Below are 19,434 nucleotides of genomic sequence, written 5' to 3' on the forward strand. Positions count from 1 at the left end.
TGGATCATGCCAATGATCCAGACTGATGAGTGAAAGTCTGCTGTAGCATACTAATGCAAGAATACTTTGACTTCTGAGACCTTTGTTAATGTTTAGTTACGTACAGGAATCGAGTGCCTTTGTGTGTGCTTCTACTTAGTCACATCAGACACATAGAAACCTGTTTATTTTCCCACAGCATTTTGCTTCCACAACCATTTCTGTGTACCAACCATATATTTTCAATTTTTGTGGGCAGTTGTTTTGAAAAGTTCTCCTTTCTTTTAACTTCTTTCCCTTATTTGTATTTGGAAAGGTGTGTCAGAACTCTAAGAATAAAAGGACATTGGGTAGTAGTGTTATTATCAAGATCACCTGTCGATTGTCAAGTGAAGACATTATAGAAAGATAGAATGACCTGGATTGGAAGGAACATTTATAATCATCTAGTTCCAACCCCCCTGCCATGGACAAGGACATCTTCCACTAGACCAGGTTGCTCAAAGCCCCATCCAATCTGGCCTTGAACACCTCCAGAGATGGGGCATCACAGCTTCCCTGGGCAGCCTTGTTCCAGTGCCTCACCACCCTGACACTAAAGAATATCTTCCCAGTATCTAATCTAAACCTAAGTTTCAGTTTGAACCCATTCACTGTAGTCCTGTCACTATATGCTCTTGTAGAAAGTCTTTCCACATCTTTCTTTTAGGCTCCTTTTATGTACTGGAAGGCTGCAATTAGATGACTCTGAAGCCTCCTCCAGGATTTGCAACCTTTCCTCATAGCAGAGGTGCTCCACCCCTCTGATCATCTTGGTGGCCTCCTCTGGACTCACTCCCACAGCTCCATGTCCTTCCTATGCCGTGAACCCCAGAGCTGGAGGCAGCACTGCAGGTGGGCTCTCACCAGAGCAGAGCAGAGGGGCAGAATCCCCTCCCCAGCTGCCTTTGGTCAGCCCAGGACACGTTTGGCTCTCAGGGCTGCAAGGGCACATGGCTGGGTCATGTCCAGCCCCTCAACCCCCTGGAGCCCCAAATCCTTCTCAGCAGGGCTGCTCTGGCTCTGTTCATCCCCAGCCTGTCCTGGTACCGGGGGTTGCCCTGACCCAGGTGCAGCACCTTGCACTTGGTTTTGCTAAACCTCATGAGATTCCCAGGGACCACTTCTGCAGCTTGTCCAGGTCCCTCTGGATGTCATCCTGTCCTTCAGGTGTGTGTCACTGCACCACAACTTGGTGTCATCTGCAAATCTGCTGAGGCAGCACTTGATTCCTTCATCCGTGTTATTAATGATGATATCAATTACAGTAATTTCACGACCATAAGGGGCACCGGACTATAAGGAGCCAACATATTTCGCAACTTTGTAGATCAGATAGTGTGCACCAGACTATAAGGCGCACTTTTTTTTTGCAGCGAGGAGCTGCGGGACACGCAACAAAGTAACAAATTGCTGGCAGGTGCTCAATTTACAAACATTTTTCAAAGATCGGTGTAGCCTTTAAATGCAGACCCAGGTGCCCTCCCTGTGCAGTGGGCCCGGCACTCCCGCCCACCCCCGCGCCGGCTGGCATGGCTCACGGCACCCAACTCCCGCCATGCGACCGCGCTGCGTCCTGGCTTCTCTGTGGCGGCGGCGCTTCTCGTCACTTTCCTGTGACCAGCGGCGGCGGCTGCGCTGCTTCTCTCCGCTTCCCCGCCGCTGTCCCCAGGGCTGCACAGGGACTTTTTGGAGGCCGCAAAGGGTTCGGCCCCCGCCGCGATTCGGCGGCCGCAGGGGCTTCCCCGCCACCGCTTTTTGGCGACCACAGGGGCTCGGCTGGCGCCGCGATTCGGTGACCGCGGGGGTTCTGCTGCTGCTTTTCGGTGGTCGCAGGGGCTTTGCTGCCGCCACTTTTTGGCAGCTGCAGCGACTCAGCCGGCGCCACTATTCGGCAGCCACAGGGGCTCGGCCGGCACCGCCTTTCGGTGGCCGTAGGGGCTTCCCTACCACCGCTGCTCCGATGCCGCCGCCGGGCGGGCTCTGCTCGGGGCTGTTGCAGGCTCACACTTCTCGTTCCCTCCGTGCCCAGGCCAGGGCCGCCCAGGTTATCGTTTCCCCCGGGCCGAGACCGGCACCACCTGGCTTCTCATTTTCCGCCGTGCCCGTGGTGGCGCCGCCCGGCTTCTTGTTCCGCCCGGGCCAGGGCTGGCGCTGGCTTCCTCCCTCCCCTCGTGGCTCCTACCAGCCATGGCCTCCCACTCCCTCCCCCTCCTCGTGACTCGGTGTTCCCGCGGCACCATTCCCCCATTGTGGCTCGCACTTCCGGTTTGGCAAATTTCGCAACTTTGTACATCAGATAAGGCGCACCGGACTATAAAGCGCACTTCCGAGTTTGGGAAAAAATTAAGTCAAAAGGGTGCTCCTTATAGTCGTGAAATTACTGTACTCTGGTTCTAGTGTACACAGACCCCTGAGGGTCTTATCACTTATCATTGATGTCCATTGGGACACTGAGCTGTTGGCCACCACCCTCAAGATGTGATTGTCCAACCACTTTCTTGTCCATCTAACACTGCACCCATCAAATCTATTTCTCTCCAATTTATGGAGAAGATGCTGTGGGGCACCATGTCAAAGGCTTTGCAGAAGACCAGATAAATGACATCTGTAGCTCTTCCCTTATCTATTGATGTAATCACATATAGGATCACATGTAGAGTGTTAGATGGTCTCTCAGCCTGAAAGTAAAAATAACCTTTTGTTGAAATAGCATTGACACTGCCCCATTTCAGATGCAAGATTTTTATTATGAATGCTTACGTGCCCCACAGTGTTTTGTTAAAGATTGAGGACATCATTCCAAGAAATGCGTCCTTGTCATTTGAGGATAACAGTCTTGGATCTTTTCCATAACTCTTGGTGGCTTGCATGCTAGTACATGCTAGCCTGATGTTGTTGTATTTCCTATGTTCTGTATCTTTTGCTGGTTATTATTTTCCATTGCAGCCTGGTATTTTGCCATATCTTTCCTTCTTTTAAAATGTTCCCACTCTAATTATGTGCTCGTTTTTGGTTTTAGATGGGGTTTTTTTTGTGTTTTTTTTGTGTGTATGTGTGGTTTTTGTTTGGTTTGTTTGTTGTTTTGGTTTAGGGGTTTTTGTTTGGTTTTTGTGATTTTTTTTGTTTATTTGTTTGTTTGCCTGGTAATTTATTCCCTTGAATTATTTCACTTATGCATCTTCCTGTTTTCTGTATGCTGCTGGCATGCAATGCACAGTTTATAACACACATCTCAGCTGCTGCCAAGGGCATTCCTTTTGTTGGCTGGCATAATTTTTCACAGGAATTATGGCCATTTTATCCTCTCCAGGAACCAAGGAACTAAATCAACTGAAAAACAACATTACAAGCAGAGGAATACCTTACTGCTGGACTAGCAGCCTGTGCTAGCTGGAATCAGCTGGCCATTGGTGACAGTACAGAGAAGGGGAGGCTAATGTGTGACTGCAGCAGGAAGCCAGGCTGCTGTTATCCCTCCTGTAGATTGACTTAGCTAATTAGCAGTGATGGGACACCCCTCACCTAACTTTGCATACCTACAAGACTGAACTAGTAATACTAGACAATCATAGGTACCTCCAGAGTCAACTACTGATTCTGTTCTGTATTGGGATGAAATGAATCCCTGTGCCAAGATGCCTTTCTCTGACTTAGTTACACAGAGTGCTCAGGATGACTTTCTCCGACTGACCTCCTAAGCCAGAACAGTTAAATCCCCCCATGGATCTGTTTAAAACTCATCTCTGCTAACTTGGGATCTAGACCTAAGCAGAGTTATCCTGATAAATAGGCATCTCCTAATGGCAGCTGTGCTCTGTCTTGTGCCTCATTTTTGAGGTGTCATACTTGCAGCATTGGGAAGAACTGGACAGCAGTCAAGTTGCTTCCCTTTATTCTTAGAATGTCCTTTAAATGTAGTTGTCACTTATCTAATGTATGAGAAAAGGGGGTCAAAAGCTGTTTCTGCTCTACCTTGTTTTTTCTCCTCAATGAGAAGTAGGATATTGTGACAACCAAAAGCAAATCTTTTTCCTGTCCCCTTGCCCTCTGGGATGGTGCCATTGCTCCTCTGTCCTTTCTCTGCTACTCTCCCTTGTCAGACCTCTGCTTTTTCACTTTTGCTGTATGTCAGCTAGTAGTCTATATCCTGTATCTTGTCTTTTGTCTTTATTCTTCTCTAACCTCATAAACTGCTTTTCTTAGATTTTTCTTCTCTCTGGATATTCCTGACCTGTCTCTGTGTTTATAAATGACTCAATTGTGGGACATAAAAACAGAAATCAGAATACTCATTTTACCCAGTTTTAGCCTAGTGTCCTACCGCTAGACTTGAGCTGGCTTCATCATCAGGTTTCTTCTCTGCTTCCTTTCATCCTTTATGGTAGCATGCCTGAGTGTAATTAATTTCATTTGTTGTGTCCATCCAATGTGAGCAATTACTGTCTTGGGGAACTGGAGCTGTGTGCTTCAATCCTTTTGAGTTTTGTAGTTGTTACTTCACACCTTTTGGATCAATATTTGAGTGGCATTTGTGTTGTGCAAAAGGCAGGTGCCACTGCTGGCATGGCTGGGACAATTGGATGGGGCCTTGACAGATTTTTCTGCCTCTTCTCTACACCTCCCAAAATGTGGCTGCAGGACTGGGACACCCCCCTCCTGCTCAAAGGGTGAGTTTGCCTCACCCTTTTGGCAGTGCCCTCAAGAAGACAAAGGTCAGGCCCACCTAGGAAAACTTCAAGACACCTCAAGAGTGAGAACATACTGCAAAGTGTAAGTTGGTAGAGTGGGCACGGTATTGCACAGATATCCCAACTTCTGCAGCTAGTCCTAAGCCTCTGTGGGATGGGAAGGACTGAAAAGCAATGCATTAAAGCTTCATAAACAAAATTACACATTCATTTTAAATTCACATTACGTATTTATTCATGTAAGGAAATGTTCCCTGTAGCATTCTTCACATCATTCACTCATTCCTGGTGAATCCTTGTTTTTTTATTTCCTACAGATAACTGTGTGGGGATAGTATGAGGTTCTCATGCTTTATAGGAGTGGGAATGAGACATTTTAGACCCAAGTTTTAGCATAGCAAACCTGATTCTTAAATTAGAGCCCTGAACACCTTTTTTTTCTTGTGTGTGTGTGTGGTTAAGAATACCAAAATTTTGATCTGACATAAAAAATTGATGGCACCCAAAATCACAAACTATTTTTATAAAATATAACTGAAGGCAGAAGAGATCTTGTAATCTAGCATAGACTTTAAAACATTGCATGAAAAATTCTGTTTAGTATTTCTAGTTGTCTCTGATCACCAACTTACATAAAAATAAAAATGTACTTGATTGTTATTTTCTAAAAATAATCCATAGATTGTCTAAAAATCCATAGAGAACTATTGTGAAAGATTTGGCACTCAGGTCCCATCTCCCTCTACTTAAAAGTTTTGAAAACTTGCCCCTTTCTGGAACTGCTTTGTCTCACTCTTGCTGAAGTCTTGTTCTTATATTTTCAGCACAGATGACAGTAAGTTAATTCTAACATGAACTCATTGACTTCAGCAGAATAACACCAGGAGGAAATTTGTCCCAATTTTTAAAAGCATTCTTCTTGGTGAAAACTGGGACTACAATATTTAAATCTGATAAGGGCATCTATGTTGACAAACTAATCATACCTTACACCTCACAAACATTGTCTAAGGAAATGGCTCTGTTGTGCAGGTATTAAATGTACTTTGGGGTGTAACCAAGGACTTACTGTCAGTTTGGTTTTTAGGTAATGCTAGTTTCCCATCAGCTTAGACTCACTCTTTTGTCCTCTACAGCAAACCTTGCTGTTCTTCAGCATCATCGGGAGCTGAAATGTGTTGTGTCTCTGCTTTATGCTACTCCATGCTCCATAGATTTCACAGAGACTTGATAACCACAGCAGTTATGGTCCTTATTTTTGCAATTCTACAGTATTAATATTTAGGGATTTTTTCCAGTCTTTCAAGTCCATTGCTTTAACCTTTAAATCAACACATAGGATTTAACTTGAGAGCATTGCAGTGTTATGATAACGATCACCCAATGTTAAAGCAGCTTTGTAATTGATTCTGATTTTTATAGTCTAGCTAAATGGCAAATGTTTGATTACCCAAGGTAATGTGCAAGGGAACTGAGAGGACAAATGAGAAAATGCTTAGATAAAGTAAAAGCATAGCTACACTAAACATCTGTAGGCTAGGAAGATTAGTAAGGCTGTAATGGAGAAAGATGAGGTCAGTGACACAGGTTTCATCTCCCATGTGAAAGGCTTCTTCCCCAGGGAATGATCCACATCCCTTGGGCCAAGGGCTTGTGTGAACACTGTCCTTTCTGCTTCTCCTTGCTTCCTCCAGAAACCTGTCTCTGGTCTGCAGTGGGTACTGGTGGTAGCCATGGGACTTACAGTAATTTCACGATTACAAGCTGCACCTGATTATAAGTCGCACCTCTGGGTGTCGGCAACATTTAGGTTTTTGTCCATATATAAGCCGCACCGGATTATAAGCCGCACTTTCGTTCGCGGCGAGGATCCACGTGCAACTTTCACAACGTTGCCAATTAGTAACAGAATGGCGTGATCGTGGGGTTTACTGGCTCGGCCCCGCTCAGGGTGGCTGCCAGGGATCGCCCCAGCACCTCACGCCACTGCTACCGGGAAGCAGGGGAGCGGCGTGCCCGGCTGCTGCCGACGGGAAGTGGGAGAGGGGCGTCTCTGGACGCTGCCGAGCCCCCCGGGGCCAGGCAGTGCTGCTGCTGTGCCGCCGCTGCCCCGCCACCGCTCGGGGCCGGGCGGGATCAGTCTCGGCTCGGGGCTACTTTGGGTTCACACTTGCGGGTTGGGAAATTTACAAAATTTGTTCATATATTGGCCGCTCCTGAGTGTAAGCCACACTTCTGGGTTGGGAGCAAAATTTTAGTCAAAATGGTGCAGCTTATAATCGTGAAATTACTGTAATTTTTTTTTTTGTCTTTTATCTCTTCAAATTATTTGAAATAGCATGAGGTCTGTGTCACAGCCTGCTATTTTGTGGGCATGATTTGATGATGTGTTACGTCTCCTAGAATTCAGCTTAGGGCCTGAAGGTGCTTGAGGATACATGAGCTGCCAGGGAGTTCTGCCAGAGAGGTGTTGAGATGTGGATGACAAGGACTTGAAAAGTTGGGTGAGTGAAAGTTATTGCTGGGCCTGTAGTGCTGACTCAAACCAGTTTGGGAAAGTCACCAAACGTGGCTGTGGCTCTGCAGATTAGTGTGTCTGCACCAGAAGCATACTCAATTCAGCATATTGATAATTCAGATCAGACACCTTAGAATGAAGTACAGTTTTTAAAATAACTGCAAAAAAAGAAAAAAATAGTTTCATGACAACTACTCAGTGAAATAAAACCAGCTCAAAGATGAGTCCTGTTGGATTATACCGAGGATTACAGTTACTCTAGCTGTTGGCTGGCTGAGCATTAATGCCAGTGAGCATCATTTGTCATCTACATTTTTCATCCATTTGGTTTCAGCTTGGGAGATCATCTGTGTTGTTTCTTCCTGGTCCAAAATCTTGGCATGGAATTAGCCACTGGCACTTGTGGAGCCACTGGTAGATACAGGGACTTCATGCATGAGGCATTAACTGGCTCAAGTGATCTCCAAGCTTTCCATCCAGAGTTGGAAGTGTGGGAACTCAGTGAGTGCCAGCTGGCCTGGCTTGTCCTGCAGCGGTTTTGAGCGAGCCTCTGGGGCCTTTGGGATTCTCCAATGACCTCTCAAGGACTTGGCATTTGAGGCTTGGCTTGAGAAACCTATTCTCTCTTGGCGACCAAGGCGGATTTCCTAAAGCTGAGAGGTCTCAAAAATTGTTTTGAGATTATTGTGCTGGTTGCATTGACATGTTTTCATTTCTAATGGAAATAGATGCACTTCATTACTTTTTATTTTGTAAGGGCTACTTTTTTCTTCTCTTTTTTTTTTTTTTTCCAAATGCTTTCGGCTTTCACTGATTTAATAGCTACTGTTAATGGCCATAAATTTGACTTTTGATCCCTGCATAGGCAGTGAGAAAATATTCATACTTTTACAAGTGCTGAATTGTCTAGGTTTTTCTCTAGTTTTACTGATGCTGAAGATGCTCCAAATACCAGGGCCAAAATAATGTTTGAAAATACAGGCCAGTCCTCCTTTATCTGAGGACCAGTTTCAGTGGGATTTAGTTTTCTTAAATTACTTTATGCATAGATACAAGCCCATTTATGCATGTAAGCCCATACAAGGGCTTGAAAGTAGGTCAAAAACACAAGACATTTTCTAGGGTTTTAAAGTGAAAGGTACTGATGTAGCACATACCTGGAGATCAGACTGTTATTTCAATCATAGAAAGAAATTTTAGCTGCAGAAGGTTTCTTTAGAAAGCAGGGAGAGATGAGTAAAATTATACACAAAGTGCTTTTGGCTTGATTTCTACTATTAATGTGTCCCTTTACTGCAGCCACAAATTCTCTATAGTATTTAATGTGCAACCTCTTCAGAGATTCCTTTTGGTAATGGCTCTTCTCAGACCAAGGTAATTTTCCCCAAGTATTCTTAGGGATCTGGGTATTGTTACCTGAATGATGCTAAACAAACTGCTTTTTCTAGAACAAGTCCATTTCCTCTGTGAGCTGAACTAATACAAGACAGGGGTTATATCCTCTCTGTCTCTGAGACATGGAAGCCCAACAGCAGACAGCAGGGAATGTGCTGAAGCTTTGGTGGAGAGTTTGTTTTCCCCAGAAAATCCTTCATATGTGGCTGCTGAGCAGAGCCAAGAATCAGCCTTGACAGTTCTCTGCTGCTCGATGTCTGTCTCATTTCTGAGCTGTATGAATTTGTAAAGGCAGATTAATATTTAACATACCTGGAGCCTTTGATCTTTCAGTTGGAGCCTGGATACATCTAAATCCTCATAAAATGCAGACAGAGATGATGTTGCCTTTTATTCACTAATGCAGAGTCTGGAGCACCATTGTAATTTCAATTTCTTCTTCCATCTCAGGCCATTTCATTCTACTCTCCAATGTGTCCGTCAAGAATCCTTATCACCAGTCTGCCAGGTGCTCATGCTGGAACTGCCTCATTTCCAGGCTTTTCAGCTGGGTGTCTGAACCACTTGGCTTGAAAGCCTCTTTGTCTGATCTTCTGAATCCTGAAGTGCTCCCACCACATAAAAGAGGTGGGATATCCTGCCTAGGATGTCCTGCAGGCTGGTGTCCAGGTGTTCTCCTGCGGTGTAGGACGGGTCCTGCAGGCTAAGGCAGGTAGGACCCACATCCTCTTTTTGCTCAGCCTGCAAACCCTGTCTCTCGAGGGTGGCTGCTGCTCAAGGTGTCTGAAAGAGACTTCCAGGCACATCCTCCTGGCTAGCTGAGGCAACCACAACTCACTGCTTTCCTCCATAAGGGAGCACTGGCTCCTCATTTGGCACTGCAAATTGTGTTCCTGCCAGGGACCCCTTCATTTTGCAGTCAACCAGTACTGACTATTCAAATGCCAAGACTGGCCTTAGAAACCTTTGAAGATCTGGAAATCCTCAATCTATCTCATTGACTAGTTTTTGTTGCTCCCTCTTGCTTGCTGACTGTTGTGAATCAGAGACAGAAAAGAGAGGCAGGACTGTCCACAGTGGGCAAATAAAACCCTTGTACGCTGGGGTTAAGAATCTCCTTCTGGGGAGATGTAGCCAGATTCAAGCTTAATGCTTCTGAAGTAATTTTAGTGTGCACATGAGGATATTTTGGAGAGAAGTGCTCTCACAGAAAGCACTTTTGATACTTCAAAACTATCTCAAGACTGGTGGTCAAATAGTTTGCATAACCTTAGGAAATACCTGTAAAGTAACTGGTGACCTGACCTGGTTTCTAATGCTTGTGGCTCCCTTGTGCATAGGCAAGGGAGGCTGTAGCCCAGAAAAGCAGAGTTCAGCAATATGGCAGATGTTTTCCTGATGGTTTTATCTGTCAGAGCACTGGGGAGCTGGCCTGGTTGCTGCTTCTCCATGGCATCCAAATTTACATTACTTTCCCCCCCTGACTATTGCAGTTCTTTATGTCCACCTTTATCATAGAATCACAGAAAGGCTTGGGTTGGAAGGGACCTTAAAGATTTTCTAATTCCAGCTCCTCTGCCATGGGTAGGGCACCTTCTACTAGACCAGATTGCTTAGGGTCCTCTGCAATCTGGCCTTGAACACTTCCAGGGATGGAGCATCCATAACTTCTCTGGGTAACCTGTTCTGTCTTATCTAAATATCTCCTCTTTCAGTTTAAAGCCATTCTTCCTCGTCCTATCACTGTCTGTCTGTGTAAAAAGTCACTCTTGCTCTTTTTTACAAGCCCACTTTAAGTACCGGAAGGCCCCAGTGATGTTTCCTCTGAGATTTCTTTTCTCCAGACTGTTCCTATAGGAGTGGTGGTCCAGCCCTCTGGCCATCTTTGTGACCCTCCTCTGGACACATTCTAACAGATCCATGCATGGCTTTATGATGCACCTTCTCCTCTAGCCCTTGTTCTTCACCCCTGGGTGGCAAAAATCAACTTTGCCTTTGTACTCTTGAGAAGCCTTGAGTGATAATTGCTGCAATTGTGACAAACCTTATCACGGCTTAAATATTTGAGCAGCAGTTCCACACTCTCCTAGGTATTCTTTCTGGTTGGTAAAGCTTGTCTGTGAAGTATTTTATGCCTGACCCATCACAGGACTGCAAGGCAGGCTGTGGAAGTCCTCAGATAGCCCCTGTTCCTCCCTTGGGCCATGGGACAATGACCCAGCATTACCCAGGATTACCTTTTCCTTTGGATTTCCTGCCCTATTTTAGCCCATTAGACTATGACTGTATTGAGATCTCTTGACCCAAGAGCTATTCCCAGCTCTGAGCATAGATATCACTTTTTAAGGTGCCATTCTCCAGTTGCAGGTCTCTCTCCTTTGGCAAGAAATCTGAGGAAAAGATCTGGGTCAAAAGGGACTCACAGCATATGCAAGACTTTGCACCAGATCTGGATGATCAGTAAGAACTTACGGGTGTATTGCGGCATCCCCCTGTCCTACAATGTGGATGTAGCAACAGATGGTGTGGCAAGGGGGTTCTGAGGCAGAGAAAACTGGCCTGTAACTCACACAGTGCCCTCCACACATGAGGAAGGAGACAAAGTCTGCTCCCATCAGATTCCCTTGCTATGGTCTCCTAGGGGATAATGGAAGCACAAACTGTAGTAATTCAGAGGGACAATTTATTCCCCCAACTCCAAAGTCATCTACTTGACCTTGCTGCTAAGACATCTGTTATTTCAGTTAATACCTTCAGGCCATCCCAAAAGTAACAACTCCACTCTCCTACATCCCCAATATGTTGAGGCATACAGACCCACATACTGGTGCCACACCTGTGCCTAATCCTAGCTGCCTTATTTTTGAAGGGATTCAGGGAGTGGAAATTAATGTAGATCAATCTTCTTGCTCTAGATATAAAATGCACATGTCCTTATGGTGGCTATAAAAAATGATAAAAAGCCTGTTATGACTTTCAGCTTATTTGTGTAGTACAGAGCTCTGGTTAAGGACAAACTGGAAAAACATATCAGAAATACATAAATAACACTTTTGTCAAGGTATTCTTACAGGCCCCCTAAATACTGTCTTTTGACAGTCCTTTCACACAAACTCCATTTCTGTTTGGTTGTTTTTCTGAGACATCTCTTCACAGTCTAATTTCAGGCAAGCCATTTCACTTGTCAGCTTAGACTAGGATATGTTTCAAAGGTGATTCTCTTCAGGAGTTATTGAAGATTCTGATTCAACTTTATTGAATGATACAGTGAAATATTACCTGCCTTCCACCCTCAATGACTTATATGAGGGCTATTTTATCAGACAATTTGCCTGGGCACAATTCCAGTGCTCAGGTAGATGGGAAGTGAAGTTTCAGAGCTTTGAGTTGGTCTCATCTGTTACTGAATTGCCTCTTTAGAGCAGTATCCACTCTAAGTGGGAACTTAGTTGACGACTTTCAGGGTGAGGCCAGGTGGCCAAGAAGGCCAATGGCACCTGGCCTGTATCAGCAATGGTGTGGCCAGCAGGAGCAGGGCAGGGTCCTGTGCTCAGCACTGGTGAGCTTACACCTCAAATCCTATGTTCAGTTCTGGGCCCCTCACTGCAAGAAGGACATGGAGGTGCTGGAACATGTCCAGAGGACAACAGAGCTGGTGAAGGGTCTGGAGCACAAGTTCTGTGAGGAATGGGGCTTAGCCTGGAGAAAAAGAGGTGCAGGGGAGACCTTATTGCACTTTACAGTTACTTGAAAGGAGGTTGTAGCCAGGGTGGAGATGGTGCTTTTTCCCATGTTACAAGGAATAGGACAGGAAATGGCCTCAAGTTGTGCCAGAGGGAGTTTAGATTGCATGTAGGAAAAAATTATTTCATGGAAAGGGTTGTCAAGCACTGGAACGGGCTGCCCAGGGAAGTGGTTGAGTCACCATCCGTGGACTTATTTCAAAGATATGTAGATGTGGCACTTGGGAGCATGGCTTAGTGGTGGACTTGGCAGTCCTGAGTTAATGGTTGGCTGATGATCTTCGAGGTCTTTTCCAGTCTAAGCAATTCTGTGTTTCTAGGCCTGCATGCAGTATTATCTCCTTTCACCTTTCCAGGTTGCTGCTTCCAAAGACAAATTGTGAACACAGAATTGCCTATTATTGCATTGTTTAATCTCCTTCTTGCTTAAATTTCTCCTGAGCTTTATCCCATCCAGTCTAACATGAAGAAAACCTGCTAAATGTGCTGCTACCTGTTTCATGTGTGTCTGAGGAACACATAACCTGCTTGGAGGAGCTGCACATGTGCCTCTCAAGCAGTGTGGGTTATGGCACACAAATATATATTGTGTTTGGGGTGGGATGCTGCATGTGTTCAGAAACGTTGAAAGCCTTTGGAATTCTTATAACTGTTTATTCATTCTTTTGTCTAGGAGTCAGTGACCTGTAAGTGCTCATTATGAAGAGAGATCTGGTTTTCTTGGTGACTCTAATTAGCCTTGCCTTCCTGTCACTGCTAAGATCTGGATATCCTCAACACATTGCAGAGGAGTCCTGTTCTGTTCAGATTCTTGTTCCAGGCCTCAAAGGTAATGTGAAAGCCTACTCCATTATTCAAATATTAATCTTTTTGTTCTAACAGGCTCATTTGCATAACTGACAATTTTAACAGGGACAAAGAAGGTGCCTCTCAGTTGTCCTCTTATTTGCCCCTGTTTGTGGCCTCCTTAAAAATAGAGTTTTAAGGTCCATAAAGTGAAATTACATGGTTCAGAGAATGCATGCCAGTTTCCCAGATTTGCTTGTGATCACTACTGCTTGCTACTCTGATACATTGCCTGATTGTTCTCTCTGTGTTAATACTGAGCAGTGGTACACATACCCAAAAACTGTAAAATCAGGCCATACTTTATACCTGGAAAGTTTTTAATTTTCATTTTGCAATGTAATAGGAATTATTTTGTGTTTTCTTGTCTTTTGTTTGTCTTCTTTTGGTTTTTTAAAAGCTCAAATACCTCTTAGAAGAAAGCAAACATTAGATAAGTTTTTTGGCATTTCTATAATTTTTGTGGAAAAAGGCAACATTTTTACAGAATATGACCCCAAACTCCTGCCCAAAGTAGGTGGTGTAATAAATTATTTTAATAATATAATATAATATAATATAATATAATATAATATAATATAATATAATATAATATAATATAATATAATATAATATAATATAATATAATATAATATAATATAATATAATATAATATAATTAATATATCTTTTCTTATGAAAAAATATATCTTGCATAAGAGATCAACTACTTGGAAGAATTAGCATTTAGAGCAACAGCATCCATTATAGTTGTTGAAATCCCAGCCCTGTTTATTCAATAACAATAATTCCCCTTGTGGATGCTATGAGATTTCTGTTGATATATAACACTTTTGAACATGGGGAAATACATTTTAACTAAGGACAAAAAAAACCCAAAAAACATGGAAACCACCAGTTTATCATCAACAATAATAAAATAAAAGCATTTAAGAACCACAAAACAAACCTTTCAGTTTTTCTTGTAATTATGCTTGTAGTGTCACAAACCCCACCTAACCAGAACTGGTGCCATTAATCTCATCTGCACAAATCTGGGCTTTCCCGAGTTTCCTGGGGGCCACAGCATGGACTGCAGGCATTGTCTGTTCTGGGTAACTGATAGAAAGGGTGAGGCTCAGCTCTGTTCTGCAGTTCACACAACTAAATGTGAGCCCAGCTGGGCCAGGGGTTTGGGATGTGGGCTGTGCTTGGCCAATTGGCTTTAAGAATATGATTATTTTAAATTATTATTGTTCTATCTATCTATCTATCTATCTATCTATCTATCTATCTATCTATCTATCTATCTATTATTATTATTATTAATAATTATAATAATAACAACAACAATAACAATAACAACAACAACAATAATAATAATAATAATAATAGTGCAGCATTGGATGCCTAAACTCAACCAAAAGCTAATTTTTTTCTACTTGCTTCAATAAGTTGATCTTAATAATATTTAGATCTTCTGGAGATGTTCTAGTTAGAACAACACTTTTTCCAGGCTTCTGAGGTTTGACTAAGGTTTGAGTAAAGTTGTTTAATTTGTTTGATATATTTAGTTTGTAATTGGCATAAGATAGTGATTTTAATGTGACTAACAGAGGAGAACAGAATCCAGTTAAACTTGTTGTCCAAATTTGCATGAAAGATCAGCCAAAGGGTCAGACTCCACAGGCCTAAGCTTTGAAAATATTTTTGATATCAAAGAAGTTGACAGGATGAGTTTTGTGACTTCTTTGTATTGGTTCCTTATTTTTATAATTGGTCAAAATTAGCATCCATGATTACCATTTTAATGCAACAATCATTATTATCATCAATAATGATCCTTGCATTAAAGGATCCTTGCAACAGAGGTTTTTAGGGTGTGTAAACTGTGCAGGACCCTTTGGCAGAAGACAATTCTGAGCTTGGAAACCAGAGAGAAGCCTGAAAACCATGATGTGTTAATGATTTCACTCAGTTTCATAAGATATAAGCCTTGCAAAATTGAGAGAGATGGATGTGTGTCCTAATTTGGAGGACAGATGTCTGCTAAGAGAGGCAGGAGCCTCTCTTTGAAAGTGGAGAATGTAAACCCCCTCCCTCCAGATTATTATAATTTTGAAATCAAATGGCTCTCAGGCAAAGACATGGGAATTAGGAATAACAGTTCTTTTCTAGGGAAATTAAAATAGAAATACAGCACTACAAAGAAACAAACCCCAAGCCCTGACAAAGTCAGAGTACAACCTGACACCCTGTCAGGCAGGGTGTTGGTAGCAGTCCCATTAAATGGTGGCTGCATCCTCCTGCAGTGACAGATGTGATTCAGTTGAAGCAGTGCTCCTGCAGAAGGTGCAGTTTCCCTCTGGAGGTCCAGTGGTGATGTGGAGAAATCCGGTTTTCCTCTGGAGTCCAGTGGAGAAAGGGGCTCCCTTAGTGTCCCAAAACCTCTGTTTTTATCTTGGTAAGAAATGTTGGGCTCTTCCTCCTGGCTGGAACAACTTCCAATGGGATGCAGTAATTTTATCAGTCCCACAGTGGGACTCAATGGGCCATTAGCAGAAAATGACTGGCTGGAGGAAGGATGGGTTGTGAAAAGATAAAGAACAATGCCCTGCCTGGTTTCAATGGATGGCCCATTAGCAGAATATCTGCTGTTGAGATAAGGATCACTGCCCCCACCCTCAACAGATGGTGATAGAATAGATACCTTTTTATCACAGCCTGTATTGTAACCCAAGACAATGTACAAATTCAGTGAAGCTCAAAATGACCTGATACAGACCTAGTTAATGTGAAATCCCTAAAAAGCTTTCAGTGCTCCAACTATGCTGTCAGTGGGACTGGCGCAGAGAGGTGATGATGAGATACTGCTGTCCCCCACTGGCACAACTCCAACCCATTTCACTGGCCAAGGCTTCCTTTAAACTGAGAACACGTGTGGCCACGTGCCCAGATTTCAGCTCCCGTGCAGCAGGGTTTGCTCCCTGCAGCTTTTAGATCTGCACATCTCCTCCCCTGCTGCAGCAACTTCTCCAGTGGTGGAGGCACAGAGTGCCACATTGCTGCTGGGCATGGCTCTGGCAGAATTTGGGAAAAACAGGTGCAAGGGAAAAATGCAAGACCATGGGATAGGTGAGTGGCAGAGGATAGACACTTAAGAGGTGATGCAAAAAGTGGAGCCCAAATGGGGTGATGAAGGAGAAAATCATCAGGGAAAAGTACACAAAGCAGGGGAGTGTAAAGGAGGAATACTAGAGGAACAGAAAGAGAAAATGGGGAAGAAACAAAGGAAGAAGAGCTCAAGAATGAGACTGGATGGAGAGACTGGAAACTAAATAAACGTAAAATGACACAAAATCAATTAAGATCCCATAGAGTAAAAGAGGAAATCAGAGAGGGCATGAGTTGAGAATGGAGGTGGAAATGGGTGAGGAAGAAAGCCAGTAAAGACAGCAAGAATAGAAAAAGCAGAAATGAGATTAAGGTCGGAATCTAAGGTCTTAGGGACTGGTTTTGGTGGTTTGTGGTGGGTTTTTTTTGGTTTTGTTTTTTGTGGGTGTTTTTTGTGGTTTTTTTGGTGAGTTTATTGATTGTTTTATTTTGTTTTGTTTTGTATTTGGGGCATTTTTGTTTTGGTTGGATTTTTTTGTGGATTTTTTTGTGGATTTTTTTGCTTTTTTTTTGTCTTTTGAGGTTATTTTCGTGGGTTATTTTTCTGGGTAGGTTTCGGTGGGTTGGTTACTTTATTAACTGAAGAGTATAAAGAAGTAAGATGAAAAGTGTAAGGGAAAAAACATGGCTCTGAGAATGCAGGCAACAGACGGAACTGTGTTTTATAAAGCCAGCAATATGAATAATAAGAAAAGTGTGCTGTGTCTGAAAAAGCAATGGATCATGAAGCCTCACTACACAGCTCACTCACATTCTTCCTGAAGTCCAGCTTCTTTTGATAGGCACATGAAATTGATGTTATTACTATTGTGGAGAAAAAAATAACATAGAGCAATCCTTCAAAACTGAAATTCTTAGTTTGCAATCTTGTTTTGCCTTCCTTCTAGAGTCTAAAGCAGGACTTGTCTAAATGATGTTCAGCACATAAAAAAGTGGATTCTACGTTAAAAAAACCCAGATTTTTAACCCCACACTTGATGCATCTACTCATACACAGGGAGTATGAGTAATGGAAAGAAGTCATCACCAACCAGAAATGCTTAATAGCTCACATAGTTAATATCTGGTGTGCTATTTTCATTGCACATTGTAGATGGTACAACTTATGGTAGGAAGTTGCAGATACAAACATAGACAAATAGTGTCCCAAAGAATTCACAAAAAGAGGCAAATCAACAGCAGTTTTAAGATATATTGTCTGAATTAAGAAAGATCTCTCCCAGACATGATGTAGGAAGAACTTGTAGCAGTATCAGGGCCTGATACCCATAATCCTACCACACCTCATGTTGGTGGCAGGGCTAAATTTCTTCCAGGAGCATGGGGCATCTCAGCACTGTGGAGCACTACTGAGTACATCTCACCCTGTCTCAGCTGCATAGGGAGTGCTGCACTGTGCTGACAAAGGAAGTTCTGTTTCTGGGCTGGAGTAAATATCCAGGAGGGGATGGAGAGCAGACTGAGAAGAGGTGCAAGTGCTAAGGGACTGTGGCTGGTGGAAGAGACCACAACAGATCAGTTGGGTAGGGACCATAATGTGCAGATCCCAACCTGTTCTGAAGGGACTTGGCTGTAGATTGAGGGACTGGACGCCAGACTTTCTGGTTATCTTTTCTGGTATCTGTCTTTATTTCACAAACCAAGAAGTTAAACATTATTGGTGAAAGATTAAATTGTTTTTTTCTTGACAGAAAACTGTTTTGTTACCCATGACACCTGCTCAGTCTTTGCTTCCTCAATTTGAACAATGCTCAGGGTACAAAGTGCAAGAATGGGGACTTACACAAGGCATAGCTGAGCTGTACTACTGATCAGTCCCTCTTGGCCAAGGTCTTGCTCCTTACAACAGCTGATAAGAAAAAAATGTTGACTGGTCTGTAGCTGGGCCTGTAATGGAGTAATCTCCTCCTGGAGAAAGTTTTTAAGACACCCACACTAAGGAATGCGGTGTCATCGTATTATAAGAATAAATGCAGGCAAGTGTAATGGCCTGAAGCAAGAGTGATCTATTTTATTGATCCCTAATGCACAGCTTTCACTCTGAAGAACGTGTAAAGCAATAGGCTGTAATAGCCTGCTCTCAGCCTCCAGAGAGCAAGGAAAAGTCATTGTCAGGATTTATCTTTGGGAAGCAAAGAACTCATAACCAGCCCTGAGGGGTGAAAGACAATCATACAAAGCCTATTGGTTACTTGATAATAAAAATGCGACGTTCCCAAATGTGCCAAATTATAGCCTGTTTCATACTAACAATATTATTCACTGGGGATTATGTGAAGTTTGTCCTCATTAAGGTCAGAGAATGGCCTATTTTTGCCTGTCTGAAGGCAGGGAAGATGGTCTGGAGCAGCCTGAAGAATGAAAATATAACAGATGGAAGGCTGAGTTCAGCTCACAGCCACCTAGGTCTACAATAAAGAGAGAGATGGAAGAGAGCTGGAGGCTGCATATTTGAAATGTGCCATGGTGTGACATGTTTTTACATGTCATCTCTGTGACTGCTCTCTGAATCAGCTGCCAGCTATGCCAGAGAGCTGGGCTTGTGGGGTGCATTGACTTTCCTGCTGTGGTACTCCCATCAGCTTCCTGGAGAGCAGCTAATGCTCACTCTGCTCCATAGAAATACAGTGTTGGGACATCGTATGTGCTGTGCTAACTCTGAAATTTAAATACCAGGGCTTTATTCTCTGTGGAAGCGATAGAACCTTCTTCTTCTTCAGCATATAAGTCCTGTTTTGTCATGGTGGCTGTATGAATAATTCTTTAAACTTCTGTTTGTCAGAGATTTTAATTTTATGTCAATGGCAGACTACAGTAGTAGTACAGTTGTAGGTGGCAAAACAAGTTAAGCATCCCCAAATTTTTAGTGAAAGGCACCAGAGAGGCAAACACTTTTTACAGAAATTGATGTTTAAATATGCTGAATATAATGATACACCACAAACTATGTGCATGTAAATACACTACACAGTGGTTCATACCTCAGAGATTAAAAGTATATGGCTGAGGATATGGAGTAGGGAGTTAATGCTTTCATGCTTAAAAATGGTCCTCTAATGATGGAGGTAGCA

The 19,434-nt window shown here is 43.2% G+C and overlaps 1 protein-coding gene across 1 annotated transcript in view; it reads left to right on the top strand.

Moving 5' to 3' along the window:
• COLEC11 (collectin subfamily member 11) overlaps positions 1-19,434 on the top strand; it is a 41,816-nt gene that overhangs the window by 6,717 nt on the left and 15,665 nt on the right. Inside the window, exon 2 of the mRNA XM_033053703.1 lies at positions 13,039-13,194. Within this exon, the coding sequence (XP_032909594.1) occupies positions 13,065-13,194 (130 nt within the window). The 5' untranslated portion in view covers positions 13,039-13,064. The remainder of the gene's footprint in view (positions 1-13,038; positions 13,195-19,434) is intronic.

Source organism: Catharus ustulatus, chromosome 3 (genome assembly GCF_009819885.2).
Source record: "Catharus ustulatus isolate bCatUst1 chromosome 3, bCatUst1.pri.v2, whole genome shotgun sequence".
In the NCBI taxonomy this organism is placed as follows: Eukaryota; Metazoa; Chordata; class Aves; order Passeriformes; family Turdidae; genus Catharus; species Catharus ustulatus.